The sequence below is a fragment of the Nicotiana attenuata genome, chromosome 7, assembly GCF_001879085.1.
Source record: "Nicotiana attenuata strain UT chromosome 7, NIATTr2, whole genome shotgun sequence".
Taxonomy (NCBI): Eukaryota; Viridiplantae; Streptophyta; class Magnoliopsida; order Solanales; family Solanaceae; genus Nicotiana; species Nicotiana attenuata.
This window is the reverse complement of record NC_031995.1, coordinates 110,874,667-110,896,853: the sequence shown is the minus strand read 5'-3', so window position 1 is coordinate 110,896,853 and position 22,187 is coordinate 110,874,667. Positions and strand designations below refer to the sequence as shown.

Genomic DNA, 22,187 nt, shown 5'->3' with positions numbered 1-22,187 from the left:
GAACTTGCCTAAAAAGGAGAATGACAGAGAAATGAAATCTAAGGATGATTTCAGTTCTTCATAAATAATTCGCGAGTTATCAACAAATATAGATGTGTAGCAGTTCAATATTGCTTCATCATTGTATAATTGCAGCCTGCAAGTAGTTTCTGATACAATATAGAAGTAACATATTTAGGGACATTTTACTGATAAAATACCAAATCAGGAGCAAATCTCTAAGTAACAACAACAACAAACCCAGCGAAATCCCACAAGTAGGGTCTGGAGAGGGTAGTGTATACGCAGACCTTACCCCTACCTTATGAAGGTAGAGAGGCAAGGAGCAGATCTAAGTATTCTCAAAATTTATATAATGGTTGTGCGCTTCTGCAGGCGACAAATCAATATAACATGAGCATAGCAGTTATCCTTCAACAACTTTTACAGCAGTTCTGCACCAAAAAAGAAGAAGAAGAAAAGATACAGTTAATACATCAAATGCTGAGGATAATGAAGCTACATACTGAAGTTCAATCAACGAAATAAGTCGATTAGTTTTTTGAATGTTCTAAAGCTTACTACTCACCCAAATGGGCTTTGTTTAATAGAAAGCAGTTCAATATCAATCTGTAGATTAAAAAATCAGAAGGTGAGAAATAATAAAAATACAATAGCCGTATAATAACATTAAAGAGATAAAAACGTCGATTTCAAGAATAAGATAATAATGAAGATAAAACTTGCAAAAAGGCATATGATAAATTTCGAGACGTCCATTTGGTGCAGTGATATTTGGGGGCTTATGTATGACGTTACAGTCTCGACACAAATTTAAATCGAAGTTTCCTCTATATGTGTTCTCAGCTTGAGGTTTCCATTTAGACTACAAAGTTGCTAGTTTTATCAAGCTACTGCAATATCACCACTTCGTAGCCATATGATAAAAACACAAAGACACACGTTATCTCAAGGGGGAGACGCTGTGTAGGAGAGAGCGACGTTCTTTCTCTGCCAAAAGATGTTATGTTTTCGATTTCTCTAAAAGGTTAAGCGTTCCAAAAATTGATCATTTGGGTGCGAAAAGTTGAACATTATTGCATAAATAGCATTTTGCTTCAGTTGAGAACGTTGAAATGAACGCGTCCTGACATTGTCCATGTTGTGCATATATTCACCATCAGTGCACTTAACACTTTATGGTTTTGTTTTCACCTATGTGGTCCAAAACCTTTTTTGGAACTTATGATATCCTATTTTCTTTTGGAACTTATTTTGGTTCTGTTTTCTGATAGATTTCTTCTCATCTGGAGAAGCCTTGTATTGACTAAAGTCTTCAATCTGCAAATGACCACTCTTGCTCAATCTACACAAAATAAACAGATGAAATAATATAGGCTATGGTTTATGTTCTTAAATCATAAAATGGATCCCTGTACAATTATACTTGACTAAGCGTGCACTAGTTATATTTGAATTTCACAATGCTGAAGAAGCGCACTAGTATATCACTTAAACCTGAAGAAAAATAGTCAGTGTGAGAAAGACTTAAAAGGATGTTCATATAACATTTCTTCTGGAACATTCTTTTCCACAAAGAACAAAGCTAACCAGTGTCCACATAACAAAGAACATTTTAAAGGTTATGTTATCTTTGTTTTGGAGGTTCACACGTTGATCCCACATGGCCATTTTATGAGGCTGAAGTAGAAAGAAACTTTTTCACACCCACATTATTTTTCGCAGAAAGTTAGAATCCCGTACATGTGGAATACGCTTTTCTGTTGATAAGAATGCTCTGCATCTGTTAGATGTGATAAGAATGTTCTGCATCTATTAGATGCCACAACCTCTAGTTGATGGTGAAGAGACTCCCATTAGAAAGGTTTCCGCTAGCCACATATTTGATGATTCTGATAGGTATTACTAATAAAATAATTATGAGAATGATCTTTATTCTTTTGTAGCCAAAAATATTAAGACATTAGCCGCGTTCCACGAACCAACTAAAAAGTCAAAAAGACCACAATAGGTGCAAAAAACGGTTGAACTCAAATGTCCGTCAGAAACTATTTGTAACACATGAATCCAAGAAAATACCTCAATTGTTGCATTTGGAGGAATTTCCTGCACCCCCTTTTTCCCATAAGCTAGTTCTGGAGGAACTATGAGCAGGCGCTGCAAAAACAGAATATTGTCAGTTCAAATGCTTATGGTAGCCATTAAAGTAAATAATTCATTATTATCAATGAAACTATGGAAGGGGAGACTTAGCGTAACTAGTAAAGTTGCTGCCATGTGACCAGGAGGTCACGTGTTCGAGCCGTGGAAACAACCACTTGCAGAAATGCACGGCTGCTTACAATAGACCCTTGTGGTCCGGCCCTTTCCTGGACCCCGCGCATAGCGGGAGCTTAGTGCAGCGGGCCGCCGTTTTTTTATCAATGAAACGATGGTAAGTTAAATTTCATCGTCAGAAGGCATGATACACTGAGTTATGACCAAGTAGTTGTGGTCCAGGACTCTCAGCTCTCTCAGCTCAGGGGAAAAACAGAACCTTAAGGACCTTCTGATAATAAAGTGCGCGATAATCTCATTAATTTGACCACAGTTATATTTTCAATCAATTATGCCTAAAGTCCAAACTACTCAGGTTGGCTGTATGCATCCTCTATATCCATTTTGCTGTATTCGGGCACATTTCATTTCAATATCAAATAATGCGTCTTATACGGCAAATAGAATTTCTCTAAAACTAGAGATTCTCTAACTCTCACATTTATTCTTATATTGGTACATAAGTCTCAATTTAGATCAGAAGGATTCGCGCAAAAACCAAACCTAATGAGAGTGTAACAATTACAACTAATCATTATTATCAACTAAAATAAAATTAAAAAAACAAATTCAAGTTTTAGCACACCCCTTTCCTCAGGGAACTACATAAGAGAAGGTTGTGTAGTCGTCGCATGTGATGAAAGTACAATAAGCTAAATGTCTCACCTGTCCTCCTACTCGCATCCCTTGAACACCGAGATCCAATCCTTTAAGTACTGTTCCTCTCTCTGATTGACCAACATCAAATCCATATGGCTACAAGAAGTAAAGAATATTGGATATGAAACGTGCTGATATATCAAAAACAAAAAAAAGTAAGCCACATAGCTTCACGTGCAATAGATGTTCAGAGAACTTCTCAATCACAAAAACAAATTAATTCCCCTAGATTTTGGGATTATACTCAAACCAAGTACACAAGACCATAACCATAATGTCGGCAAAACCCAAACAGTTCGAAGTAAGGACATCTTAAATCAACACAGGCAAAGTAACTGTAGAAAGTAGACGAAAGTATGAAAAACTTCTACAGCTCTTGATCCCTCTTAGAGAAACGGATGTTCCCAGTATAACCTTCAAAGTGATGAATCCGAAGACTCCATAAATTGGCATTGCAAAAGAAGGCAATATACTTTTGCGCCCTTGCTTTACTCAATGTATTCAGACATTCATAGTTTTCTATGAAAAGGTTCCTCCCCTAGTCGATATCATATAGAACGGGATTATGACTATTGATAAAATTTCCAAATCATCAACTAGAAAGCAAACATGAAGCTGAAGGATTATATCGGCATTGTCCAGAAGTACAAAAATGACATGAATCTACTAATTAAGCTAACGGGAATGTCATAACACAATTTTTGGCTTTTCGCTAAAGAAAGTTTTAAACAAAATATTTCAAGTGAAGGTGCATGAGTTCTAATGTACTAATTGCTAGTTTTCCGCGATACACCTTGACTAATGCAATAGTATTCATTGTTTTACACACCCCAGGTTTCCACACTTGAAACTTGTATCCGATATTGCTATACAAATTCCGAATACAAGCTGAAAAAAATATAGTGGATCAGTCTTACTGTTCCACCACCAACTCCCATCCCTTGTCTACTCGTCATGAATGTGATGTTCCTCCATTTAGCAACATAGTGGACCTACAATAATTACATAATACAATTCAGATTTTAAGAAAGCAATCTGTAAATCAAGATTTCTGACAAATATATTATACTTGAGTACTGTAAAGCACATCGAGACTACATAAACTACATTTTCACATATATCATAAAATTAAAGACTCAAATTCTAAGGTTTCTGGGCAAACATCGCCCATGTGACATGTCTAACTATTACGATAAACAAATGATCACCACTACTATTAAACAAGTCACTATAGGTCCAAGGCAATTTTGGAAGCTAAAAAGAAGGGCAGCCCAGTGCACAAGGCATCCCACGTTCATGCAGGGTTTGGGGAAGGGTCGCACCCCAAGGCGTGTGATGTAGACAACCTACCCTAATGCAAGCATTAGTGGCTGCTTTTATGGCTCGGACCCGTGACCTATTGGTCACACGGAAACAACTTTACCGTTTCTGGAAGCTATGAACTAAATAATTTATATTGATGAAGCAATCCCTGAGATGTTGTTTTTAGCTTCATTTGACCTCTTGGTAAAAGTTTGGAAGTTGTGGAACTTCTATCTACAAAGCTCAAAATAATAAGTTACGTGTTACTTATAAAGTGAGCTTGATGGTGGATTATTAATAGTGTTATGTTGCATATACATCTTATAGACACATGTTTTTAGAGATAAATAAAACATTGTACTTAGATACTCAATTCAACTTTGCCACAACCGTACTGCAACTCTAGATCCCTTCACGGCTTCAGCTCCATTGCCAACCTTCAAGTCATAATACCTGAGATATTTACACCGAAGAATGAAGTGAATATCAACACATAAGACAGGAGTGGAAAAAATCGGGCTACTTCTAGCCTCGAAACTAGACTGGCTAAAGATATGTATTTCTTCTCCTCATTTCTTGGGGGAGGGAGGCAATTAGATGCACATAGATAGAAAACAGGGAAGTCACAATGTCTTGGCATGAGCAAATGTGTACATTATATGTTGAACTAAGATATTTGCATTCCTGGACTCGAGTTAGCTACACTTATATTGTTGCAAGTCCAAGGCTTTTATATTCTGTGTAACAACTAACAACCAAGTATAGGAAATCCAAATGTAGGGAAAACAGTGATTCAATGCTTCAATGATTGTATACTAACTTTAGACCATTAGGAAGGGTTGTGTATTCACTCTCTGGTATTTTTGCTCCCCTAAGCTGCAACAAAAAAAGAGCACAAAATTTCCATAAGTACAGAAAAGGAGATTTCCAACAGCGAGATATAAGGCAGGAAGTTATTCTTACAGCTCTTCTGCTTGTGCTAGCAGCTTCAGCCACATCACAAAGACAAAAGGCAGCAGCTGAATAGTGACAGACCCCAAATAAGTAACACAATTCATTTTAAAAAACAGGTCTCTTGAAAAGAAACTCGAAACAACTACCAATTCTCTCAATGAAAAAGTCATTCAATTAAATGTAAATTAACACATTACACAAAACTAAAGCAAATTAACACATTCAGTAGTCGAGGTGTCGGCAAGCTGACCCTGATACTACCATTACCAAAAAAGAAAAAGAACTCATTACGCAAACTATAAAGCAGCCAGGTGCACTAAGCTCCCGCCGTGCGCGGGGTCCGGCGAAGGGCCGGATCACAAGGTTCTATTGTACGCAGCCTTACCCTACATTTCTGCAAGAGACTGTTTTCACGGATCGAACCTGTGACCTCCTAGTCACATGGCAACAACTTTACCAGTTACGCCAAGGCTCCTCTACAACTCATTACGCAAACTAAAATGCATATTTAACACAATTAATAATCGAGGTGCGCGTAAGCTGACTTGAAACTGTTAAAAAACCCACATTACACAAAACTAAAATGCACAAGTATAAGAAATGACATGTCGTACCAATGGGTTATCACATCTATACTTGACTATTAGCAAAAACAGGCAAGAAATATATTGATTATACTAGTCAAATGTGTATTAATAAATTGAAGAAATGCGTCCTTAGCTAAAAACTGAAAAAAACAAGAAATCGAAATGAAGGGAGCAAACCAGCTGTAAGAAGAGAGCCCATTATTGCCCTTCTTCCTTCATTCTGAGAAGAAAGTATTTTGAGTGGAGCATCCAAAGATGATGATTTTGAAGAGCAGACACAAGGTAAAGCTGTTCTACTCCAGTTTGTGGAAAAGGGTCTGTTTCCTGTCAATTCAAGAATCAAAATTTAGCTTTTGTTAATTAATAAAAATATCATCTTCTCTTTCTTTGAGTGTGTGTGTGTGTGAGAGAGAGAGAGAGTTACTTGAGAGGGAAGTGGAAGGGAGAGAGTGGAGAAAAGGGGTGGATTTTAGAGGATGGTAGAGGAGAAGATCCATTGAAGAGTTAAAGTTTGACAGTTGAGGAAGTAGGAACAAAATTAGTTATAGTTCATATTGGGTATTTTTTGTCATCTTTTGTTTAGAGAAGGAAGAGAGGGAAAATAGAGATAACATCCTTAATATGAACCACAATTTGTACACATATCACTTAGGACAACCCCATGACAATATACTCCTCCTTGAACTTCCAATTGTACATTTTGCTCTATTCTTTTTCCTAAGAATACATTAAGGTCCCAAAACTTTGAATTTCGACTGTAGCTCTTCGTGTAAGTTTATCTGTTCAAATATTGGTAGACAATTAGCAGGCCGCCCAATCAAGTATATGTACGTTCAGTTTAATTTTTGTATAAAAAGAGCCACCAAAAGCTATTATTAGTAAGAAATTATGTTAGGCTTCAACTATTTCAAAATTGCATCAGGGTATGTTGGGAAAATTTTATTTTGCGTCTCGTACAACTGACAGTAGTTGTATGAGGCAACTTTTTTGTCTCACAGTTTTGTGGACCCAGATTTCTGTGGACCCAGAAGTGTAAGATTGGGGTCCACAAATTTGTGAGACAAAAAGGAGCCTCATACAACTAGTGTAAGTTGTATGAGACACAAAATAAAACTTCTCGGGTATGTTGCCTACATCATATTCATATCCCTTTGGGGTGCGACCCTTCTACCCTGCGTGAATGTTTCGTGGACCAGACTACCCTTTTAAGTCCAAAAGGTAGTAAATGTTAGAGGTATTAATGAGTACATTTTGACGTACTATATACACTCTCCTTTTTCTTAAAAAAATCATTTTTGAAATGTAGCTTAAACATTGGAGCGAGGATTTAAAGTTTATGGGTTTAAAATATCACTAAACAATATTGACTATTTGTGTTATTGGGTTCGAAATTTAGTATTTATACATATTAAGTATATATATTATATAACGTCCGAGCCAAAAGCTACTGAATTCAACATAATCCATAGCTTAAATGCTGCCTCCGCCCCAGAGATCTCAGAATGCATTTAAAAAGAAGCAACAAGTTTTGGGTCATTTTCAGTAGTTTGGAGCTACATATATTAATCAAATCATGAAGAAATTACAAATACACATAATTAAGCACTAGAACATGACTTTCTAGCGGGAATCATTAATTCCTCAGTACAATCAGAAACAGAATGCCTTTTAAAGCAATTAGTTTCATGTTTCATTTTATCACTTCCTTCTACCCATTTCTTGAACTTTTGTATTAATTTTCTCCTTTTGGAATGATCATTTGAATGGCCTCCATTAATAGGTGAACTTAAGCAAGATTCATTGTGTCCAACTGATGAACTCCTCCTCATAATTAACTCATGTTGTGGTACAAATTCTGTAACAATTTCTGTATTTTCTTCTCCCAAATTCAATTCTTGATCTTGGTTTTTCTCTTGTTCTATTTGTTCTTGATTCCTTCTCATTAATTCATGCCTTAAACATGCATTGCACCACCTTAAGTATATTAACTCTTTGTCTTCAGTAGCTTTATCCTTCTGCAGTTGCTCAAGTTCTTTTGCCAATTCTTTGTAATCTTCTACTGTTACCACTTCCACATTACTCTGCAAAACAAATAACATTTCAACAATGTATTCACAATCTCATGCATGTAATGAATAAGCGGGTTAATTTCGTGGATGGTCATCTAACTTTCAGTTTGTTGTACCGGAGCAAAACTAGTTTTTTATAGCACAAAAACTCCACTATGCCTATATATAGTCAAACCTTTCTGTAACATACCTATATATCAGTCATTCATATAAAATTCAAGTTTTTCTCGTAACAAATTTTTTATGTTATATTATAATATAAGTCCTCTATAACAGCACTTCACTATAGCATTCAAAAAATATCGGAAGAAACGTGGTTGTTATAGAGAGGTGTAGCACATGAAATATAAGAAATGCCGAAAAAATGCCAAGTCAGTAGATATTATGTAAGTTGAGTTATTTTTCTAAGTGGTGTCAAGTGAATATTATGTAAAGTGAGTTGGTGACGTAACTATGCTTACACGACAATATTATAAATGTGGCAGCCTACTTGCAGTTTTTGAGACCACATTTTTTTAATTTTTTTTGTAATATGCAGATATTACTTGAGCTATCTTTCCATTACATAGAAGAATTAACCCAAATAATCTCTTAAATTAGAAACAACATGTGAATGTATAATATATGTATAGTTCATATGTAATATGTGTATGAATGTGTATAATCAATGTTATAATCTATATATATCGGTTAGAAAAAGTAAACAGTAAATTTGGCCGGCTATTTGTGTAACAATCCCTTTAGTTTACGAGTGCTTACCTTGGATGGATTTGAATTCTCTCCCATTTCTAGCTTTCTCAGTAGTCCAATCTTCTCCTCTTGCAATTGCTCAATAGCCATTTTCAGCTCTTGAATTTCTAATTCCATTTTGTTGATAATATGATCTTTCATTTCTAGCCCTTTTTCATTTCTTGAAATTTCTATTTCTTTAGCTTCAAGTTGAAAGTCTTGTTCCTCTATAACTCTTGAATGTTGATTGATCTTTTTCAAAAGCTTCTTAACCTTTTTGTGAAGCAATCTATTTTCTGATTGTGACAAGTCAAGAAGTTCCATAATTCTCAAATATTCAATTACCATATTTTGAATTCTTTGGTTTTCTCCCTCCATTAGTGTTATTTCCTTATCAAAGAACTCAACTTTATTGATCTCTAATAACAACTTGTTTTGCATGTCCATAAGTGCAATTTCTTGATCTTTCAAGTGGCTATACTTTTGAAATCTGGCCTCTAGTTGATTTTCCCTCTCTTCAATATCGTCCGTTCGCCTTCTTAAACTTAGTAAATCTTCTTCATATTTGCATTTATCTTGAAAAAGAAAACTTTCTTCTGAATCTTTGTAAATGGTATGTGTAGAAGAATGATTATCATCAGATTCTGAATAATCAAGATTTTGATGAAGGCCAACTTCATCTCTTGAGATATCATGTTGATTGGTTATAATTTCTTGAGAATTTTCTTGATTTGTTGAAGGTATGAAAATTGAGCTTCTTTTTGTTGTGATTTTGGCAATAATATAGCCAGCCAAAGTTATGGCTATAGGAATTCCAGCTTTGAGAAATACTGGCTTTATCATTTCCACTTTTGTGCTATTGTTTTCCATGTTTTTGAGTTGGAATTCTGTTGAAAAGTTTAAAGTTTTTCCAAGAATTGAAATGGAATATGAAGATTTTATTAGTGGATTTTTTGGTAGGTTGTAACATTAATGGTGTTTATAACAATATAAAGTTATGTTTAGATTCTTTACCTATGTGTTTGCTTTAAGCTATCTTTTGTCAAGTAAAATAGTGGTTTTCTTTGCTTTTTCACCACTCAATAGTCTATTAGCACTATCTTCGTCTCTCCTTCATTGTGCTTTTGTGGGAATCTAATTCCTTATGGCTATGATATTTAACAGTTTTTGGCATGTGATTATGTATTCAATAGCATGTTGATTTAGTGTTGAAATTTTTGGCTATATTTTGTAGTGTTTTTACTTTTTCTATTGGTTTTTTTTTTTTCTTTTCCTACTACTTTTCTTCTCCAACTTTAGTTCAATGCGTCGTGTATATTTTTGTAATGAAAGTAAATGGTGGGGCAACTTTTTCCTTAAGATCTTCACATTCTACGATTGTACGTATAAATGGATTATTGGAAGATAGCTTTACGCAAATAGCTAGTTATATTCATTATTTACTTTTACTAATCGGTATATGTGGATTATACACTGATTATTTACACATATTATATATAAATTATTTATATATTATATATCAATCGGCTATTTTAAATTTAAGTGATTGGACGGACTGCTATTTATCTTAATTTTTCTTATTGTGGGAAGTGGGGCAAAATGAATGGTTTTTGTTTTTTCAGTAGGCGAAAATTGATATTAAATTGTCATGGCATTTTCGGGAATGATTAAATTCTTAGTAAAGAGCGTTTTCCTCTTACATGAGTCCCGTGAAAAGCTGAATTAATTTAACTAGTGATTTCGTTCCTATACCATATAGGAAACTATATTACCAAATATGTTCATAATTTGCATATTATCCGCCATGCTAATAGTATTTCTACAAAATATAGACAAGTTATTAAATAAGGAATTATTGTAGTTGTAGGCTTCCTTATTTAGGCGTGCTAATATTGGAGAATTAAATATTCTCCCAGATTTTTTACCATGCAAATCACGCATTAAATAGGCTACAATTTAGGGATTTCCTATCCATTTAGCTAAATGAAAATATTATCTTTCATTCTCTTTCTTCTTTTTTTGGTTACCCAAATTAAAAAGATTTATTCTCTCTTTCTTCTTCAACATTTTATACCAAATGTCCCGGTCTCATTCACTGAAATAATGTGGTGCTGGAAAATTCCTCCACTGCACAAATATAGACGTAATTTGACGCACACAAGGGAATACCTCTTGATTTCATATCAATCAGTTTATAATCCATATAGTTGCATGTTTGTGCTGTTACATTTTATAGTATCACCAATGAGAATGCAGTTGCATATTTGTGCTATTACATTTTATATCAAATTCTGGTTGTATATAAATGTCTTACACTTTATTTATATTTTATCTACAAATAAACTACATGTCAGAGTAAATATATATATATCAGTATGGATTTTCACAATATCTACAAAATTTCTACATTTATTCTACAATAAAACTACGTATCATTTGAAAAATTAATATGAAAATACAGAATTTCAATGTTTCTACAAATTATCTACAAAATTTCTACAAACTGTTCATAACAGAATTTATCTTTATTTTCATGCATGTTCGTCTGGAACACTAAAGTTACTTGATATGCCAACATCTCCCGTTATAGAGGAATACAACTTATCTACAATTTTCTACAACTTTCACACATTATTTACACCCAGTTAAATACAACTACAATAACATAAAACTTACATACAAATTTTATACAAAATTTCTACTAAGTTATATACAACTACAATATAATACCACTTAAATACAATTTTTATACAAATGTTGTTCAACTTTCATACAATAGTTAAATGAATAAAAGGAAAACAAATAAAGAACAGAATACATTTTTTCTACAATTTTTCTATAATTTTTCGACAATTTCTGCAATATAATGTATGTCATGTCTTCTTTTTCTTCTTTTTCGAGTTTCAATCTGAAATTCAGCCAAAACCAAGTATAATCTTCACCAAAACCCCTCAAAATTGAGATATAAACTCCAAACCATATTTCCAATTATTTGCAACAACACTCAATCCAAACAAATAATGATTTTTGAAAACCCGAATTCGAATTCAAAGCTTCAAAGCTTTTTTATGGCTATCAATGGTGGAATTGCTGCTCTCTTTTCCTTTCCTCTTATATTACTGAAATTTGGGATTGAGAGATAGAGAGAGACGTAGAGAGAATTCTCAATTCTTTGCAACAACATCCAATCCAAACAAACAATGTCTTTTGAAAACCCAAATTCGAATTCAAAGCTTCAAAGCTTTTTAATGGTTGTCAATGGTGGAGGGGTTACAGATTCGTGGGTGATTGAAGAGGAAATCGTGGGGATTTGGAGAGAGATACTTGGGGGAGTGGGAATATACGGTTAAGCAAAATTAGGAGACTAATTAATACCATTAAAATCTTAAAATGGTACATAAATGGTAATTAGGTATATAAAAGGTAATTATATTAAAAGTTAAGCATGAAGGGTAATATAGTTTACTATATGGCATAGAAATGTAAAAATTTCCTTTCAAATACCATACAATCAAAAGAAAAACTTGTTACAACATCCTTTCCATTACTTATGAGCCCACCATTTTCAAAAAGGAAAAATTTAGAATAAAAAATACTTGTTACATAACCAATACGAATTTTAAAAGATTTAAAATTTTATTTCTTCCCTAAAAAAATGTTACCTAGCGAAGTGATAACACCACATTGCAACCGAAGTGGCTCTAATTTCTTACTCTCCCATCTTACTTTATATGGCATTTTTAGCTTACTAATGATGATGAAGTCGACAAACTTTTAGTTGTCAATTAAATGACGTTTTCATGAAAATGAATCGAATAACATCATAAATAAGAGTTCGAAACCAAAATGATAATTTTTTGGACTCAAATTACGCTTCTACAGTTTTAAAAAAAAGAGTATCTTTTCTAATACCGCGCTTTAGTTTAACAGAATTTGAGCCGTTAAAGTAAAGCGCAGTATAATACTGTGTTTTACTAAAGCACAGTATTATACTGCGTTTTACTTCTTTTTTGGGCCCACCAGCCGGTGCCTGAGCTGGTCCCACTGGTGTATCCACAACTGGGACCTGATCATGTACTAGGGCAACTGGTGGATCTGCAGGTGCTGCCCTAGCTGCTGTACGGGTTGTACCTCTGCCCCTACCGCGACCTCGGCCTCTCACGGCCCTGACTGGTGGTAGTGGTGGTTGTCCATCCTACGCAATGATACGTCTCCTCACCATCAGTGAGAGAATAGAATGACAGAAGCTTAGTTACCAGAATCAACAGATTCACACAACAAGAATTCAAGAATGTGAAGTTTCCTAAGGGTTCTGCAGCCTCTCAAAGATAAGTACAGACGTCTTCGTACCGATCCGCAAGACTCTACTAAACCCGCTCATGACTCGTGAGACCTATGTAACCTTGGATCTGATACCAACTTGTCACGATCCAAATTCAACCATCGTGATGGCACCTATCGTGGAACTAGGCAAGTCTCTGCTTAACAACTCATCACAGTAATAACTTTGAAAATAAAGGCGAAAGTAGTTAATATTAAAGAAAAACCTTTTGAAAACAGAAATAATCCAAAATACGATACAATCCATCCCAAAATCGGGAGGTTACTAAGTACATGAGCATCTAAACCAGAATACAGTCCACTACAGTGTCTAGAGAATAAAACTGAAAAATAAATAGAGATAAAGAAGGAGAGTCAAGGCCTGCGAACGCCGTGCAGCTACCTCGATAGTCTCCGAACTCTAAAGCCTCAATCAGCAGCCGCCGTGACCAGAAGCACCTGGATCTGTACATGATGTGTAGAGAGTAATGTGAGTACATCCAACTCAGTAAATAACAGGTCCAACCTTTAGACTGAAAGGTAGTGACGAACTCAACCAGCACAAGTAACAATGGAAATAACAGTGCAGAAACATAGGCATGCTTTCAAATTAAATAGATAGCTCAAAATAGTAAAATAGCCAGAACTGAACAAGGTGAAGAATATAACTCTGCTATTTCTACATGCCAATGCACATGCGGTAAATGATGCACTATGCTATTAGCCTCAAGTGCTCACACTCTCAATTGTTCAACCACTCGGTACTGTATATGGCCCACACGGTCCTGGGAAGATCCATCCCAGAATATATATATCACTGACCATAGGTCACCCAGTATCGAGGAAAGGCCAATCCAGTCCTGTGGAGAAGATCCATCTCCAGGTATCAAGTGCTTCGGACAAGATCCATGTCCAGGGAAGATTAATCTCTTAATAATATCAACCGCGCTCACTGGGAGTGTGTTACAGACTCCAGAGGGGCTCCTATAGCCAAGCGCTATCATAACATCAGTATAACCGCTGCGGCGTGCAGCTCGATCCCATAACGGTCACTTATAATAAGGCTCTCGGCCTCACTTAGTTATCAATCTCTCCAGTCTCACTCACGAGCTCAAAATATCATGAAACTAGCCCGAAACAGTAATATGGTGAATCAACAAATAACAACTGAGACTGAGATATGATATGAAATGAATGCATATGACTGAGTATGAAATATCAATAAAAGTAGTAAAGTGACAACAAGGAACGACCACTATGGGTCCCAACTGTATTGGCGTAAGGCCTAAACATGATCTAGCATGATTGATAGCTCAATTACTTTATCACATGATGAAAACACGGATATTAATAAGATATTATCACTACATAGTGCCATGGAACCAACCAGGTCACAATTCTCACGGTGCACGGTGCACGCTCGTCACTTGGCATAGGCGTCACCTCAATACCAATTATATAACACATAATTCGGGATTTCAAACCCTTAGAATCAAGTTTGAAAGCGTTACTTACCTCAATTCGAGCAAAATTCTACTCCAAAATACCTTTGCCTCTCAAATTGGTCTCCAAACCTCCTGAATCTAGCCATAAGTAGTACAATACAATCAGTATGGGCTAAAAAGATCAATTCCACAAGAAAAGTACTAAATTATAGCCAAAAATCTGAATTCGACTTAAACCCGGTCCCCGGACCCACGTCTCGAAATCCGACAAAAGTCACAAAACCCGAAATCCCATTCACTCACGAGTTCAACTATACAAAATTTATCAAAATTCGACACCAAATGGCCATTCAAATCCCCAAACTCACTCTCCAAATCCCTAGCCTCAAATTCCCAAATTTCACCTCAACACCACACAATCTAGGTGGGAAAAATAATGGGGAAACAAAATTTATGATAAAAAACGAGTACAAAAAGCTTACCTCAATAATCCCCTCAAATATTCTCTCCAAAATTGCCTAAGTTCGAGTCCAAAATGTCGAAATAAGACTAAAATCGCGAACCCTTATTTTTAAACATTCTGCCCAGGATTTTCGCACCTGCGACCATTTATCCGCACATGCGGAACCGCTTCTGCGGTTAAATTTTCGCTTCTGCGTAAGTCACTTATCCAGCTGCCTCCGCTTCTGCGTTCACTGGACCGCATCTGCGTATATCGCATGTGCGTGATATCTGTCGCACTTGCGGACCCTACCCGCATCTGCGCCCTTCTGCCTGCTTCTACGCCATCACAGGTGCGAGATAATCTTCGCACCTGCGACCTCTGCTCAACTCTTCCTTGGTCGCTTCTGCGGGCTCGCACATGCGCTGCCCACTCCGCAAGTGCGATTACACCAGTAGCAACAACACTTCAGGTGCTTCATCAACTCAGAACCAAAGTCCGTTAACCACCCGAAATCAATCCAAGGCTCCCGGGACCTCAACCAAACATACCAACAAGTCCTAAATCCCGATACGAACTTAGTCAAATCCTCAAATCACCTCAAACAACATCAAAAATACGGATTACACACGGATTCAAGTCTAATGAACTTCGAAACATCCAAATTTTACAAATGATGCCGAAACCTACCAAATCATGTCCGATTGACCTCAAATTTTGCACACAAATCATAAATGACAATACGAACCTGCTCCAACTTTCGAAAATCCAATCTGACCCCGATATAAAAAATTTCACTCCCGGTCAAACTTTCCAAAATTCTAATTTTCGTCAATTCAAGCATTATTCTACTACGGACCTCCAAATCACAATCCGGACGTGTTCCTAAGTCCAAATTCACCTAACAGAACTAACGGAACCATCAAAATTCAAATTCGGGGTCGTTTACATATAAGTCGACATCCGGTCAACTTTTCCAACTTAACTTTTAATTATGAGACTAAGTATCTCAATTCACTCCGAAATCACTCCAGACCTGAACCAACCAACCCGGTACGACATATAACAGTTGTAGAACACAAAAGAAGCAGAAAATGAAGGAATTGGGCTATAACTCTTGAAACGACCGGCCAGGTCGTTCCATGTAACCAAGGTGAAATAAAAGGGTGTATACAAATGATACAACTTAAATACAAGGGTGTATACAAAGGATACAACTTGTATCAACTGTATACATGGTTATATACAAAGGATACAACCTATATCAACCGTGTTTGTTCGTGCAACGAACACAATTAAGGCGAAATACAGAAAAATAAAATATTCTTGTTAAGATTCGAACTCAAGACCTTCGCTAGCTAAGCATGCGCTCTAACCAACTGAGCTATGAGCTTGTTGCTCTCTTATTTTAGTTCAAAATAATTAACCTCTTATTTCATGAGTTGCTATAAAATTCAAATATAACTACGAATGGTAAATTTGCCTAAAGTATAGTTACGAATGATAAATATAGTGTAAACGTTTGATGTGTCAAGTAATTTTCCCTTTTACTAGTGAGTTATGACTGTGTTTTAAAAACGCCATTCGTTATACTTTGGGAGCTCTGTTAGAATAAATAGAATATATGAGATAATTTGCTAGCAGTAAAAATATAGATTACCCCCAAAAGTATAAAAGAGAAAAAAATAAAATATTTCCTATATTAAAGGAGTATCTTTGATCCTTTTCTTTTTTAATTTATTACTGTCAAAACTTGCAGAAAATAGCCAAAATCAATCTTTTAATTAGTCACTTCAATTACTTTAGTACATATAATTGCAATATCCCGACCCCGAGTCTATAATATATATTACTGAAATGAACCTATTATGATAATATTGCTGAAGAAAATTTAGGAACAAAAGAAATTGTAAATTATGAAGAGCAAAATTCTTTTCCATATTTATAGTTAGAGTCTTATTCTCGTATTTCTTATTTTCAGGTTTCTATCACTATCTGTTGTTTTTTTTTTGCTTCGGTTATATTATTTTTTTTAGCTGCTTCTCTTTTCATATTTTTTTGTCATAACTGTTGTGATTATGATTCCTTAAAACCGCCTCTCTATAGACAGGGAGTAAAGTTTACATACACTATCCTCCTCAGATTCCAACTATATAATTATACTGGGTATGTGTTGTTGTTGAATATTTTCTAATTTAATTTTTTAATGCTTTGGTCCGCCCTATATCCCATACCTTAGCCTTTTGGCGTTGTTGAAAAGCATCACGAAACTATATGTTTATTGGCATTTTGTTGAAAGGTATATCTCACCTTTCTCCTTGTGGAGTTGTGGCCATAGTCACTACAAAAGAAGGAAACTTAGGACTTAGGTATATTCATCACGTTTTTGTTGTGAGATTGACTCATAAAATCACACCAACGGCTCCCATTTTTCGAATCACAAAACCTTGCATTGAATTATTTCAGATGATCTTTATATTTTTTTAAAAAAGATTTGTGGATTTAGTGAAAAACAAAATCGAAGTATATTCATATTGTTGATAATTGTTAATATATATATACACACGCGGTGTTTGACAGCTGATTTTTCAAGTAGATTAGAAATTACATATAAAAATAACTTAGAGAATTGATGTTTTTGTTTATCATTAAGTTTTGATATGAAAATATCTAAGATGACACGAAACGAATATTCACTACAAAAGAAAAAGAAAAAACGTAGAATTGAATACGAACTTCGTCACTAATCTATCGTTAAATCACACATAGCCAACAAAAATTTCTTAATAATCTGTCGTTAATCCGCTGCTAAATAAGATTAACGATAAATTTTTTGTTTTGTTATAAAATTCGTCCGTCGCTAATTTTTATTTTTTCTAGTAGTGATTTAGGATTCATATAAAGATCAAAGAGATTGGTACATTATTGTTGTTGTACAAACAACTTCTGTTTAGCCTTTCCTTCTTTGCTTTCTGCAATTATTGGGAAGATGTTTAACCTTTTCTCCTTGTAGTCGGAATCATATATTGTTTTTTTCACCTTTTTCCCCTTGAAGAATAAAGAATGACAATTATGGACAGTATCATATTTTAGCTTTTTCTTTGTAATCAGGACCGCAAAAATTAGGGAGCCAGATATCGTCACGTCACACTTTCCATTCTAATAATAACATAGTTGTGATGGAATAGTAAGTATTCATATCACATGCTTTATTTGAAATTGTCGTTACATGTCACATTCTTTACTTGACGAGTTTGCTCTTATATGATTTATTTGAAGTTGTTACCACTTTTATCATTATGTGATTTCTTTTATTGTTAAGCTACTCTTAGTTGAAATTGTTGTTACATGAGATCCTTTTGTTGCCGGGATATTATCATGCATTTAGACGTAGTACTAGTTCGTGACATCTCTTTCATTGTTAGCCTAATTCATACACTAGAATTCCAAGTTCTCTATTTCATGGAAACACTTTCACTATCAAGTTTATCCTTAAACAATTAATTAGAATTGAGGTTATCGAAAGTCATTAATCTACTTTTATTGAAGTTGTGTTTAAAGGGGGTGTTGTTCCTTGTTGAGTTACTTTCGCATTCATTTTGTTGTTATTGAGATTCTATACACAATGTGTTTTGAGCCGTGAGCTATTTGCTGTTGAAATATTGATATTGTTGGATCTTTGGAAAGGTCGTGGCCTATGGACACTTGTGGTACGAGTTGATATATCGTGTTGTTGTGATGTTAGCATTTGTAAATTATTGTGCGGTTTGGTTGTTGTGATGCAGAGTATAAGGGTGATATTTTACCGTTGTTGTTATGCGGGGCATAAGGGTGACATCTCACTGTTGGGGGAGGAGCTCAAACTCCCACCGCCCGTACTCCAGAGCAGCGGCCTCACATTGGTCAAGCTCCAGGTGTGGTGCCAGTACAACCTTCTATGCGGTGAAATCAGAAGACCCGATTTCCCGCCATCGAACCATCTCGGGGAAGTACCTCGAGACCTCGGGGACACAAAGCCACGAGTCGGCCCTCTCCTTCGGGGCTCGTCAAGGCCCGATTCGAGGCCGAGATATAAATAAAAGGGGGAAGCCCTCAAGGCATGCGGTTGAGTCTGACAGGGCCAGCCTATCCCCAGCCCATGCTGGGGTGTCGAATCAAGCCGTCACGCCTTCATATTTCATGAATTAAATATACATGTATTCCGAGTTCCCTCTCCTATATAAAGGGGACTCGCCCTACCTTGTAGACAACTGTTGTTGCTCCCACAATTCAACAAAGTGAAACAATCTCTCTCTCTCTCTCTCTCTCTCTCTCTCTCTCTCTTCTCTTTTCTTACAAAAGCTCATTAGTTATCACCGATACTGAGGATACCTCGATATCCTTTGCCTTTTAACGTGTTCTTCATTTTATATGTGTTCTTCATCGTACAAACTCAATTTCGGTTATAAATAGCTCCGTTTGATTATATTTCTAGCTGTTAGATTACGCTCGAATATCCGCGACGACCCGAGGTCGACCTCGAAGTCCCATCCGACTGAGCTCGCGCCCGGGTAGCAGACCCTTTGGTTCTCCCGTTATCTCGTTTATCTCCCCCCTATCGCTAAATTTCATAATACTAGCATCATCTGCTTTAACAAACTAGCTCGGGAATAGATCACGTATTTTTAGAGTCCCATTTAACAAATTTAATTGTAGTTACCATTTTCACAGTAAACAGGTTTGGCGCCAACGTGGGGGCTAAAAATAATAGTGATTATTTTCTTGCTAGTTTCATTACACAAACGCATATCATCTTTCACGCTTTTTCTTGCCCAAGATCCTTTGATTTCAGGTAAAAATGTCTGGCTCGGTGAACAGAGCTTGAGAATGATCACCTCGAAGATCACGGGGAGAATGGTGTAGCTGTCTCGGTCGCCGGAGCACCACTACAGGATCCAGACAACACGCCCGGACCAATAATAGCAGATGCGGACTCACAGGACGCACAGCAAGTCGGCGAAACTTCCCACACCAACCGAGAAGCCGACGTCCATATGATCATTGGGGGAGCCCGACGCCCCAGAGGGCCCGCCTCCAAACAAGCGAGGACACCCGCCTACAAAAGAATGGTCAGCTCGGGAGAGCCCGTGTGAAGAAATCCTCGTATTCAGTGGTGAAGACCTCGAAGCTATGATGGAACCGCACAACGACGCTCTTGTCATCTCGTTCCTTTCAAACAACACCAGAATAAAGCGTAGTGCGGATCCAGGCAGTTCAGTCAACATAATCAAGGTCTGAAGTAGATAGAACAGCTAGGATTGCTCAATCGAGTCATCCCCACCTCTAGGGTCCTCCACGTTTCAACATGGTCGGAGAGGAAACGAATGGAGAAATCATTATCCGATCGACACGTCCGGCACGGCCCAGAACGCGAGTTTCATGTCATCAGCGGTGATATGAAATACAACTGGCCAAACCTTGAATACACAACATAAAGGCCGTACCCTCGACCTTGCACCAGGTAATAAGGTTCCCTACTAGGGACGGTATCACAACCATACAATGGGGAACATCAAGCAACAAAGGAAATGTTCGCGCGTCCACCACGAGACAACAATTCCCGCATACCCGGCCTTGGACGGGGAGGGAAGCACAATAGACCCCTGAAGACGACGAGGAAGACTTCTTTGCTACCCCGGACCATTCGTCCGCTCCCGAAAATCCGACGTGACCAAGTCAACAGTCGAGGAGCTGGAGCAAACCGTTTTGGTCAAACACCTCCCAGATCGCAAGGTATACTTGGGTACGGGGCTGACCCCCGAACTCAGGGCAGAATTTATTCAATTCCTCAGTAATAATATCGACTTCTTCGCTTTGGTCCCATCTAGATATAACAGGTATCCCACCGGAGAAGCATCCCACAGACTAAGCGTTGACCCCAAGTTCAAGCCCGTGAAGCAAAAAAGGAGACCGCAGTTCGAGGTGAAACACGCCTTCGTCAAAGAGGAAGTGGCCGAAACTACTTAAAATTGGATCCATCAGGGACGGTAAAGTATCCCGAGTGGCTGGCTTAACATAGTAGTGGTACCAAAAAAGGGAAATAAGCTAAGAATATGTGTAGACTATATAAAGACTTGAACAAGGCGTGCCCAAAAGATTCCTTCCCTCTGCCCAATGTCGATCGCTGATCGATGCTACGGCCGGCACGAGACCCTCCACTTTTCTCGATGCCTACTCGGGGTATAATTAGATCCAGATGAACCCCGAAGATAGGGAAAAACCTCGTTCATCACAAAATACGGAACATATTGTTATAAGGTAATGCCCTTCGGGCTAAAAAAATGCAAGAGCAACGTATCAACGGCTAGTTAACAAATGTTCGAGCACCAGGTAGGAAATCAATGGAGGTATATATGGTGATATGCTAGTAAAGTCCCTGCGCAGAGGACCATTTGACCCACTTGTAGGAAACCTTTGACATCCTCAGAAGCTACAACATGAAGCTCAATCCTGAGAAATGCGCCTTCGGAGTAGGCTCGGGCAGATTCCTGGGCTTCATGGTCTGAAACAGGGGGATCCAAATCAATCCCGATAAAATAAAGGCCATCGAAGAGATTACGACGGTAAATAACGTAAAAGCCGTCAAGCGCGTTAATGGGGCGGATCGCGGCCCCTAGCAGATTCATATCGAGATCGTCAGACAAAAGACACATTTCTTCGCCCTGCTTAAAAAGAAGAAACAACTTCGAGTGGACTTCAGAATGCCAGCATGCCCTGGAGGAACTGAAACGATACCTGTCCAGCCCGCCATTGCTGCGCACCGCCCGAGGAGGGTGAAACACTATATTTGCTGTATCTAGCAATATCTGAAATAGTGGTAAGCGGAGTATTGGTCCGAGAAGAGCAAGGTACGCAATTTCTAGTTTATTACATAAGCCGCACCTTGGGGGACGCCAAAACCCGGTACCCCCACCTAGAAAAGCTGGCGCTCGCGCTAATAAGTGCCTCGCGTAAACTAAAGCCTTATTTTCAGTGCCCACCGTATCTGCGTCCTGGACCTATCCCTCCGGAGTATACTTCATAAACCCGAGCTATCGGGTCGATTGGCCAAATGGGCCATCGAACTCGGAGGGTATGATATCGAGTATTAACCTCGAACAACCATTAAGTCCCAAATCTTGGCGAATTTCGTGGCCGACTTCTCGCCAGCCCTCGTACCTGAGGTAGAGAAAGAGCTTTTATTAAAATCAGGAACTTCTCCGGCGTATGGCCCTGTTCACGGATGGCGCCACAAACGTAAAGAGGGTCCGGACTTGTTATAGTTCCTGAGGTCGCCGTTGGCGCCATTAATCTGACAATCCATAAAAACCACGAATCTCTCTCT

The 22,187-nt window shown here is 37.3% G+C and overlaps 2 protein-coding genes across 3 annotated transcripts; both read right to left on the bottom strand.

Moving 5' to 3' along the window:
* On the bottom strand, window positions 77–6,429 carry LOC109229704 (peptidyl-prolyl cis-trans isomerase FKBP16-4, chloroplastic). Of its 2 annotated transcripts, XM_019395235.1 has the most exons (10): window positions 6,244–6,428; window positions 5,997–6,143; window positions 5,242–5,297; window positions 5,099–5,154; window positions 4,674–4,731; window positions 3,894–3,968; window positions 2,983–3,072; window positions 2,080–2,157; window positions 569–609; window positions 77–434 (listed from the first exon to the last, which is right to left on the bottom strand). In XM_019395235.1, exons 1-10 carry the CDS (start codon window positions 6,314–6,316, stop codon window positions 407–409), a joined length of 702 nt encoding a protein of 233 aa, XP_019250780.1. In that variant the 5' UTR covers window positions 6,317–6,428; the 3' UTR covers window positions 77–406. The 2 variants fall into 2 exon arrangements, with proteins under 2 accessions (XP_019250780.1, XP_019250781.1); XM_019395236.1 differs by lacking the exon at window positions 569–609 and having other exon boundaries at window positions 6,244–6,429.
* On the bottom strand, window positions 7,323–9,596 carry LOC109229703 (protein CHUP1, chloroplastic). The gene is made up of 2 exons (XM_019395234.1): window positions 8,648–9,596; window positions 7,323–7,900 (listed from the first exon to the last, which is right to left on the bottom strand). Exons 1-2 carry the CDS (start codon window positions 9,485–9,487, stop codon window positions 7,418–7,420), a joined length of 1,323 nt encoding a protein of 440 aa, XP_019250779.1. The 5' UTR covers window positions 9,488–9,596; the 3' UTR covers window positions 7,323–7,417.